Genomic DNA, 10,954 nt, shown 5'->3' with positions numbered 1-10,954 from the left:
ATTAGCTTTACAGTGGATAGAAGAAATAAGACCTTAAAACAGTTTGGACCTGGCCAGTGTAAAATATAATCATTCAAATAATAAACTATATATTTTATTTGAAATACAATAATCATTATTTAGGTTACAAACGATGTGATATTTATTTAAGATCCAAGACATATTAGTGCTAAGGCAAACAAAACAGCAGATAGGGAAGCAAAAACGGTAACAACAGGACTAACAGCTCATTATTCAAAATACAAGCAACAAAATACAGGAATTGTATCATAATATTAGAATAAGTAAAATAAGAAGGATATTAATATTGGGCAAATTTAGGAAAAAAAAATATTCATTAGGTACGAGAAATTCAGACAAAAAAAGCACTTGTATTTTTTTAAAAAAAAATTGAAAATATCAGTAGGTGGCAGTAATACAATCTTTGACATGTTTTGGCATCTGCCAATAAAAAATACAAGACGAAGGGAAATTTATATTCCCTGTATTTATATTCTTTGTTTTGTATTTAATTTGTATTTTTTTTTTTTTTTTGTATTCTTTTGTGTATGCTTACTGTGTTTTTTGCCTGTGAGCTGCTGGTAACTATAATTTCCTGAGGGAGTCTTCCCAAGATCAATAAAGTCAAGTCTAAGTCTAAGTCTCTAAGAAGATGGAGACGTCATGATGATGTTGCGACTCCAGTTGGCGCTATTGCTGTTCTAGACTTTAACGGTAGAAACGAAGAAGAGGAAGCTAAACCTGGCAACATGGCGACTCCCATGCACAGAATAATTGCGAGGAGACAAGCGTAAGTATATTCTGTATATTTGGAAGTAACAGTGAAATTGTTGTACAGTTTGTGAGCTTAGCTTTCCTTTTTTTAAATACCAAGAAAATTTAGGTCGTTAGATGCCATCTGACACGCAGAAAGTCAATACTGACACTAGCAGAGAAAACGGGGAGCGCAGATCCTTCGCTGCTTCTGTTTACAAGATCTTTTTTTATTTTCCGTTGGTCTATTATTTGTGCTGAGGTGTTTAGTTAGTCTATTAGATCAGATGTGGAAGTTCTGACAAAGAAATATTTTTTCATTTTTCATCGCATTTTAATTATAGTTTTCCAAACCAGTAAATTTTTTGTGGAAAAAAAATTGTATTTAAAACATGACGGTCTTTCATTTTTCTTTCCGAAATCAGTCATACAATCAGGTAAAATCTTTAGTCCTGTTTTACAAAAGCGTAATTAAATTAAAAGAGTGTATTTTGGTCAGTCTGTAGTATAGAAGTTAAAAAGACCAAGATAAAAATATAAATGGGACAGATTGTACAAAAAGGCCACTGATACAAATAAGATGATGCACACAGGGGAAGGTGTGTATTTTATTATGAATTTAGCCATGATTGCTCTTGGATAAAAGCAGTTTCTAAAACATAAATAAATGTTTCTACAAAAATAAAAATATATACATCATAAAAATTACTGATTTAAATTAAAAGAATGCAAATGGTCTAGTCACTTACTGTCTTAAATAATATTTGTATTTTTTTCCTCTGTCTACAGGGAGGCAAACAAACAACATGTGAGATGCCAAAAGTGCTTGGAGATGGGACACTGGACATATGAGTGCACCGGGAAACGAAAATATTTGCACAGACCGTCAAGAACTGTTGAGATGAAGAAGAAGCTGAAGGAAAATGAAAACAAACCTCTCAGTATCACAGGGTAAAAGGCTCTTCATCCTTTTATGCTATGAGATATTCGTCCTTTGCGCATCCACTTGTACACTAAAAGCCTGACTGCAGAACTTTTCAGTGATTATTCCCTATGATAATTCAATAAAAGTATATACAATCCAGCAAATGTCAGTGTTTATTTTAGAGCAGTGTAAGCTTTTAATATTTTGATTTTATGGTCATTTATTGATCTGTTTTAATTCCAATTCAAATGTTTTATAAAATGAGAGAGGCCCAAACCAATATAATTTTAATGCATTCATTGTCATTGTCATTTTTCCTGTTAGCAGACCAGGAGGAGAAAGCTCAATTGAAAAGAAATTCAAAAAGAAGTAAGTCTATTTTTTTCTTTATTTTAACTTAATTAAATTTAAGCCTATTAGGTGTTTGAAAAAGAATATGTATGCATGGATTTTATTTTTATTTATTTCCTAAAATAATTTATCTGACAAACAAAAGGTTGATGCAGACACCTCAATTTGCATGCAAAAGAAATATTTCAGGTCCAAATGGTCAGATCTATACAAGAGGGAGGAGTAAATTTGTAATTGTTTTTTTGGGGGGGTTTATGGTGAAATATTTTAGTGGCACTTGTGTAATTTATGTACAGTAATCATACAGAAAATGAGCAGAGAAAGAAGTCAAAAGTTTAAAGGTCAGGGACTGAACCCCAGGACTGCTGTGTAAAGTACTAAAACCTTTGTATATGGTGAAACCCACTGCACCTCTACATCAGTGATGTCCCAATTTTAATTATTGCTTCATCTTTCTATGATAAAATATGTGAATGCTCATTTTCATCAGATGACAGGATAATTTGAACAAATAAAACAAACAAATCTTAAACCAAATTTAAAATTTACACTTGCTTTACTCTATTGAAACATGTACTCTTGCTTATAACCTTAAATTGAAATCAAATCAACTGTTTGAAAAATTATGACTCAACAGTGCACTCTAGTGTTTGCAATCTTACTTTTAATACATGTTGATGGATAAAGCAAACAACAAAATACATATATATATTTCTATTGTTTTAAGTGTTTACATTATTTTCTATGTTCTGTTTTTTTTTCTTTAGCTCATTTACACATACCGCTTTTTTCACTTTATTGATTATGTCTTTGAAAGTTTTTCCTCAATGATCTATTTCGTGTTTTCTTTGCTCTTGCTGTTCATTATGTCTCCAAACACAAGAGTCATAACATAGTTTGAGAAAGCTGTAAAAGAATTTGTTGCTGGAAAGAAGCAACACTTCTGTGTAGAGCGGCTGGTTCTTCTTTTATTTCTCTAACATACACTGTTGTTGGCAGTCTGTTCATCATCAAAACACACATCTGACCATCAAAATAGCTGAAATAAATCATAGTTGCATTTTAGATTATTTACTAAAGACAGAACATACATACAGGTAACTGTTTTTTTATATATATATTTAAAAAGTGATTGTAGAGTTCTGGTTGTCAACTACAAATTTGTAAGAACAACTATAACATTTAGAAAGGTTAAACTTTGTCACCTCTGTCCAGCCCTTTTTAATTTAATACGAGAGTGATAAGAGTCCATGGAACATTCCGGTGAATGTAACGGATACAGTTACATTTCCTTCTCTCTGGTTCTTGCTCTCAGGGCAAAAGACTTGAGCGATGACAGCAGCAACGACTCAGACGACTCGTCTAGTGACTCATCAGATAGCAGCAACTCTTCCAGCTCCTCTTCAGACAGTGACAGCTCTTCTTCCTCCTCATCTTCCTCCTCGTCATCCCCTTCATCAGAGAGCTCAGACTCAGAAAGCAGCAGCGATTCAGATGAGGGACCTCCAAAAAAGAAGAAGAAGAAATAAACATGTTGGGAATTAAGGAGAGATTTCTTGACAATACTCAGTGTTTCAAATATATGTTCTTTTTCTAAAAGCAAATCACAGCTAGTTGAAAATTACAGCGGTGTGCTAAGGAGTGTGGGCTAGTCTTGAGCTTTGTTTCCTCTTGCATTTTAAACACTTTTCTGCTGTTACTTCTGCAGCTGAGACATTTTCTAATGTTTGTATTTCTAGCAAGAAAATAAACTTCAAAATCTGTTAAGAGGAACACAATTAGTCGAGTTCATTTTTTGAATTTTTGTTCTTAGTGTTTCCAGATGAGCAGGTTTGTACAACCTGTTTGACTAAACTTTAAGATTATAAAGTATGCTGAACAAAATAAATATTCCTACTGTTGAAATATTTTTTCTTACTAATAATTAAACTTAGCTTATTGTTTGTGCTTACAAATGGTGTCTTGCAAAAGTACTCCTACCCCATTAACCTAAATTTTTTTCACCTTATGACCACAAAAGTCAACAAATTGTATCAGGTTTTTCCAACAAAGTGCAGCCTGTAACTGAACTGGAGGGAAAATAACATGATTTATTACAAATAAGAATCTGAAAATGGAAAATGGCTTATACTTGTTTGGCGTTTTATCAAGTCCAAATACTCCAGAGAACTAAAGTAAGATATTTTTCAAGTAAAAACATTAGCAGTAACAATTATCATTCTTACTTTGTATTATTCTATGTTAGAAAATTTCTTCAAAATCAATAGAAGCTTGTGATTGTGACCAGGCAAACTGTGAAAAGGTTCATAGAATATCGCAAGGACCTATAATTGACAGCTCTTTCTTATGTTAAAACATTTTCTTCCAACTGAAGCAAAAAGCCCTTTGGGAATGTAAATGAAGCATATAAATATATTCCCTTTTTGTCTTGATTTGGTCTGGTCACAAGCTATGTCTGATGTTGCAGGACCATCTTTAAAGTGTGTTTGGTGTGGAGGAAGTCAGCCTTTGAGGCTATAGAATCCTTTTGGGGCCAAGAGGTCAACAGCAGTGAATGACCTCCACGGAACTGGTCCTCCATTCAGAGCTGAGACAAAGTACAAAACCGCTTGGTTCTTCACCACCCTGGGGGAATGTTCACTGATTAAAAGATAAAACTCCTATGAGAATGGTTGTTTTTATACTAATTCAAATCTGATTTGAATAAACAAAAACTACTGATTTGACTATTTTTTTTCTTGTCATCTAAATGTACTTCTTATGTAATCATAGGAAGCGATATTAACAGGTTTGTGAAAAGTATTCATAGGTATTGCTTTACTGCTTCTCAAATACTTCAGAATTACCCACAAAGCTAACATATACTAACCAGTTCTTGCAAAATCAACGTTCATATTACATAACTATGAGCAGAGCGGAATGATGCATATAGAAGCAGATTTTAATTTATTTATCCTTTCATTTATTTCACAAAAGTGTGTAACAATCGAAATAGGTCATTCATCTTTGTGGTTAAATGACAAGCTCTCAAATGACCAGCAGGGAATAATGAGACGTGCGTGATTCCCTTCTGTAAGTCAAAAGATGAGCAACCTTTACGTCACTAAAATGCTGCGTTCAAGTACAAGTGGAATTATCCCTAGCAGCTGGCCTCGATCTCAGTATTTACAAAACAGGTTTATTTGATTCTCTCAATTAGAAAAGGTCATTTTTACTCAATGTAGCCATTGAACACAATATTAGGAATAAAAACAGGGAAAACGTGCAACTATTTATTAAAATGTGCAAAAATAATTGTAAATTAAAGGAAACAAATTACAAGGAAACATCTCTTGCATAATACTTAGACGTTAAAAGCGTTTTTTGGAAATACGTTTTTAAATAAATTTAATAGAATTTTCACATGTACGATATTATAGCTTATTTTCTCATCTGTCTTTTGACAGTTTCTATTATTTCTTGATTTCGTGCCTTTTAAATACTTCTTGTCTGCTGAAGATTGGATTTATTTATTTTTTTTATTCTTATTTTGTCCTTCAGGTGCCTGTTTTTCTAACTATTTCATTTAAATAACAACTGTGTTTAAGCTGTTCAATATTTTTCAAATGATAGCTGTATTTGACATATTTCTGACGAATAGTGAATGCAACACTGGCTGCTGCCATCCACTCCTGTCTGTTGTACCTGCTTGGCCGCTTAACTTAGCTATCAGTCACTTTTATTTAGATATAAGAACATGAACGACAGAAAAAATGATCCCGTTTTGTATCCCATTTGGCGTGCAGTTGCGGTTTGAGAAAACCATGGGAACCGTCCGTTCGGTTTCAGTAATTTAGCTGTTTAGCTGAGTCCATTTTGCGTCTAACTGGAAGTGGAAAAAGACAAAGAGAAAAGAGCTTTCCAACAGCTAGAATGGTTTGGGCCTAAAAAGAAGACAAGAGGTAAGGATTGTCAATGTCGGGATAGGTGTCGTTTCTCAGATAACCCTGCTATGTAATTTTGTTAAGTTTGAAGGGATTGTTAATTTAAAATTTCGTAAAAAATAAAATGTTTTAAACAGGCTAGCCACTAGCTTAGCAGCTAAACGCCGCTAGCTAGCAAACGTTCTGCTCAAAGACGCAGGTAGTCCTGCAGGTTAGCCTCTTTTAAAACAGAAATTAGATTAGAAATTGGGTTCTGTTGACTTCTGTTCGTTACAGCTAAATTGTAGAGAGTACATTTGTACGTGTTTTGGAGATTTTGTTGTGGCAAACTGAGTCAAACGTTAAGGTGGAAGCTATATTGTTTTTGTTTCTGTAATGTCTAACAGCCTCACATTTATGTTTTCAGTATTAACAATGCCTTTTATTCCTTGAGAAAACAAATATACACTTCGAGGAAAAGTCACATTGTTAACAGTTAAGCTCAGAATCCCCTGTTGATGTATGTATAATGTACAATATTATATAAGAGCCGCACTCTGGATACTCCCAAAGTCGGTAAGAGTAATTTGCAAGTTGTTTATTTTACACACTTTTGTTTTGTTTCACCAGTTGTTCTTTGTGCAGCCAATTAAAACTCATACTGATGCAAAAGTATAATTTGTTTTTGGAAGGAAAGCTGACTTCAGTTTCTAGGAAGCCTTTTTAAGCGACGTACTGGGGGAAGGGCCAGAGCCTGCACTACAAGTCTGAAGTTCCCTTTTGCCAGTTAAATACATAAGTCAGTAACTTGATGCAGTCATCCGAATTTCCTTAGACAAAGCAACCTTTGTCATTTGGCTACAGATGCCTGAATCAATCAAGATTGAAATCAGCCAATTTTTTTTTTTTTATGTTCACCAAAAGCTGGATTTTTGTCAATTCCACTGCAAATCTGTATTGACTGAGAAAGGCATCTCCAGAATTGAGATTATGTAATTAGTTGAGTTTCACTGTAATATAATATCATTACAGTCGAATTAGACTTTGTGTGTTTATATAACTGGATTACATTGACATAAGTTTGATTAGTGCAATTGTATATTTCTGAATAATTGGATACAAATTTGACTTGTAAAGCGCTTTAAGATACAAAATGTTGAACTAACACGTTAATAGAAAAGATGATGATGTAGATGTTTAAAACAAGCATAATTGACTTCAATATATAACAATTTATAGATGGATATTAAAAAGATCAGGTGTGCCACATGAGCAAAAGTTCCTTACCTGTTGATTTTGGTTGACACCTCCCTGGTTGGGTCATTTTAAGGTCAGGGACTGTTATGGCAGGTAGATTTGAACCCTCACATATTTAATCGACTCAGAGCTTAGACATAAGCCGTTTGGATGATAAACAGTCCCGTGTCGAAGTTTGGTGCCTTATTAAGTGGATTAAACATTACCCTGTTCAGAAATTTGACTGGTAAAAATAAGAATAATCAACCAGAAATTAGAATTGGCCATTTTTTTTATTTGATCTGTAATCTGTAAGTCAAGTACTAAAAAAAAAATCTGAACAGTCATTTCATGGGCACATGCTTGAAAGGAAAAATATATTTTTTTTCCACTTTCTTCTAGATTTAAAACTACTACCTCTATCAAAGAATATTGAGCACATTATTTGCTATTTTACACATTAAAGTTCTCAAACTCAACAAGTAAAGGTAATTTTATTTACATAGCACATTTTCAGCAACAAGTCAATACAAAGTGCTTTACAGGAATTAAAAGGAAATACACGCCAAATAACAAACCAAAGGAAAGAGCAAAAGAAGAAAAAGAATCTAACGTTAGAGTTCAGCCTCATAGAGTTCTAAATGTTCAGAGTTACTAAGTATCTTCTGGTTTAATTCCATTTCTGGGTTGGGAGAACAGGAGTCAAAGGTGAGATTTTTGGAGGAGGGAAATTAAATCTGTATGATCAGTTTTTCTCTAAATCCATTTTATACCAGCTGAAATGATTATATTCCCAGTTTATGATGGTAGAAAAGTTCCCTGTTGTCAGTGTTCAAACTTCCTATTATTGCATGTTTTTCATAATTTGGCAAAGAAAGCTACCTGTTGTGTCAATGACATTTCTTGTCATGTTCTTGCCAAACTTTGAAGGTTTGCTTTGTTTTATACAACTGGAAAACTAAATTGAAGCTTGTTGACTGATTAATTGAGCCATGTTAAAATATTTGTAAATGAGATCTTTGACAAATATGTCAACAATATTTAACATACAATCTAAAATCAGATAAGCTGTTGATTAAAATAGTCAATTGTTTAACAGAGGTTAGTTTTCCATGCAGTTCTATGAAGCCTGGGTGTAACAGTTTGTATTTGCGCTTGCACTGAAGACAAATGATGCTAAAGCAAAGTAAGATTAATGCCAGATGTTAACTTCGCCATATGATTTGAATGATACTAACAAAAACAAGCAGCAAAAGCAAACAACACATTAATAATGTGTAACTGTGCTCCCTGTGACACGGCTCGCACTGAATTCGCATCCTGTTTAAATTTTGCCTGGGGGCTGTTTCCCCTGTTGCCACGGCAAAGGGCACATGCTCTGTGAAGATGTTTCAGCGATTTGTTCGTTCAGTCCAGACGGCACACAGAGTCTGTGTTTTCATTGGCTTTGCAGCAGTTAGTGTACACTATAATGCAGTTTTCCTGACTGCATGTTTTGGAAATAAGAGATGCCCAGTTCAGGTCAGATTTCTAAAAGACATGATAGATTACCTTTTTGTTAAAAGTTTGATTCAGTTTAGAGTTTAAAATCATACTGTTTTCATGATGTAGAGACAGCTGATACTTTTGAGCATCGGCTGTCAGAATTTAATTAAATGTTGGTAAGGTTGTATATTTAGGTCTATAATCAACTAATATTTCTTTAGCTTGACAGGGGTAAGTTGCTTGAGTTGCTCTTCCAGAGTCTGCCAACTCAATTAGTCCAAATCTTATCAGCATCAGTAGCTGTATTTTCTTTTAGTCTCTCAGAGCTCTTGCTCACACAGCAGAAAAATCTGCAGCTCTCTGAGTCCTGACCTCGTGCATCTGTTCTTCTGCTTTTGTTCTGTAGGATGAGAGTTAAGCTCCCATGTGGCTACGCAGTGCTGTGAAGGTGAAACTCATTAAGGCCGTTCTGCTTTCTGTGATCTGGTGCAGACATGAACTGTGAAATACTTTGTTCTTGCCTCAAAAATATTACAATAGCAGGCTTTGTGTTGCGTTGGGGGAGTCAGATGTCTCATAAACACTAATGGAATTCATTGAGCACAATGTCCTTTGTAAGCAGGTTAAGTGCTTTGCAGAAAATAGAAAAGAAAAAGATGGATCAGTGTAACAAACTGTAAAAGTGTCAGTGTAAGATGTTCTACAGAGTGGTTTACCTGAAATGATCAAATGCATGGATATAATTTATGTGTGCTATGTTGCTATTTTGCAATGTTATACATTTAAATTTTGGGGTTTCATTTTTATAATGTCATTCTTTTTGCAGCTGCTGATTAGGCATAGACTAGTACCCTGTTTTTACTGAGAAAAAGAAAATATCATTTTCTCAGTAACAAAGTTCTCCTGTGATAATAAAGTCCATTTACAATGGTCAGAATGTCTTAATAAGCCAGTGGTTCCCAAAGATTTTCTGCCCCCACCTATGGATTACAATAAAATGCCCCCCAAAAAAGAAAAAAAAAATCACCTGGGCACACACATCATTCAACCAGACATAAACCTACACATACATTTTGTTTTCAAACGCCACTGAAGTTTATTTCACACTTCAGGTTGCAGCAAAACATACTACACTGAAACACTTTAGTGTAACTGTTTTTTTGTGTTTTTTTTTTTTTCTTCATTCCCATGCTGCCCCTGCAATGGCACTGTACCCTCCCACCTCCAGCTCCCCTTGGGGACACACCCCACAATTTGGGAACCACTGAAATAAGCAATTAAATAAACGGCAGGAGTTATCTAAAGTCTACTTTATGATGTTCCAGAACAGGTGTTCTGAAACAGCGTACCTTAAAAAACAAAATAGAAACAAAACTGTGTAAGTAGAAAATACAATTTCTCAACAAGCCAAAGAAAAAATTTATTTTAAAGACCTGGATTGCCAAAATGGGACAAACAAACAAAAATGTTGCTATGCTGTCAAATGTGACATTGGTCACCTCTTTTTGTTAAGATTAAGATTCCTCTTTTTGATATTTTAAACAGTGTTTTCACTGGTGGTTACAAAATATTGTCCAAATGCTGTGTTCACTTATTAAAATATGGCAGTGCTGTTCCTGTTTTGATTTTGTAGCTTCTCTATTAACATTGTATTTGTATTTTGCATTGGCAGATTTCTAGTTAGAGATCATGAGGAACTTTTCAATAGTCTTTCTCACCATTTCAATAAAGACAACATATTGTGACTTAGAATTATACATCTATTGCCAGTCTTCAAGGCTTGTTGTTTCCATAAGTAGTTCATTCAAGTCTCCATATATTACAAAACATGTAGTTGTAGAAGTAATATTTGTTTTTTGTAGTTAGGAGTACTAACTGTAGATAGTGACACTTGTGTAATCCCTGAAAACTGTTGATTTAACTGAGATTTTGCTTTCTAACCCAGCACTCTCAGACAGACAGAAGCTGAACTCAGATCAGCCGTCTGCTTATTTCCTCTGATTTTTTTCTCTCACACTATGAATGAAGTGCAGACATGTATCAACATGTGGAAAACATGTATCAACATGTGGAAAATACATATTTCTTTTCATTTGCTTGACAGATCTTCTCTGACTTCAGCTTAAAATGCCTTTCAGATACTAAAAATTACTAACTTTGAGTCCTCTGTAGTCCTCTCTCAATTTGTCTTGTGGTCAGCATGACAATATAATATTATAATTTCCTTAAAACTGCTGTTTTCACACCTATTCAATCCAAACGTAATGTTCTGAATTCCTAATTTCTTTTAAAAACTGACCAA

At 34.1% G+C, this 10,954-nt stretch overlaps 2 protein-coding genes across 3 annotated transcripts in view; both read left to right on the top strand.

Annotated features, from left to right (window-relative positions):
- Positions 1 to 682: 682 nt before the first annotated feature.
- On the top strand, positions 683 to 3,807 carry zcchc10 (zinc finger, CCHC domain containing 10). Of its 2 annotated transcripts, none has more exons than XM_055051668.1 (4): positions 683 to 790; positions 1,543 to 1,704; positions 2,006 to 2,047; positions 3,345 to 3,807. In XM_055051668.1, the coding sequence occupies exons 1-4, from the start codon at positions 750 to 752 to the stop codon at positions 3,556 to 3,558; spliced, it is 459 nt and encodes a 152-aa protein (XP_054907643.1). In that variant the 5' UTR covers positions 683 to 749; the 3' UTR covers positions 3,559 to 3,807. The 2 variants fall into 2 exon arrangements, with proteins under 2 accessions (XP_054907643.1, XP_054907641.1); XM_055051666.1 differs by having other exon boundaries at positions 2,003 to 2,047.
- Positions 3,808 to 5,669: 1,862 nt separating this feature from the next.
- aff4 (AF4/FMR2 family, member 4) overlaps positions 5,670 to 10,954 on the top strand; it is a 30,955-nt gene continuing 25,670 nt past the window's right edge. The window contains exon 1 of the mRNA XM_055051663.1: positions 5,670 to 5,970. The gene's annotated coding sequence lies outside the window, so the exon portion shown is untranslated. The remainder of the gene's footprint in view (positions 5,971 to 10,954) is intronic.

The sequence above is a fragment of the Poeciliopsis prolifica genome, unplaced genomic scaffold, assembly GCF_027474105.1.
Source record: "Poeciliopsis prolifica strain line A6 unplaced genomic scaffold, Auburn_PproV2 SCAFFOLD033, whole genome shotgun sequence".
Lineage (NCBI taxonomy): Eukaryota > Metazoa > Chordata > Actinopteri > Cyprinodontiformes > Poeciliidae > Poeciliopsis > Poeciliopsis prolifica.
Note: the sequence above shows the minus strand (reverse complement) of the source record. Positions and strands in the feature narration are given on the sequence as shown.

Bases quoted from the DNA above. Each gene is read 5' to 3' on its own strand.
- zcchc10 (XM_055051666.1), top strand. From the start codon at position 750: ATGGCGACTCCCATGCACAGAATAATTGCGAGGAGACAAGC. The intron at 791-1,542 runs GTAAGTATATTC...CTCTGTCTACAG, and splicing joins ATAATTGCGAGGAGACAAGC to GGAGGCAAACAAACAACATG. The intron at 2,048-3,344 runs GTAAGTCTATTT...TCTTGCTCTCAG, and splicing joins GAAAAGAAATTCAAAAAGAA to GGCAAAAGACTTGAGCGATG.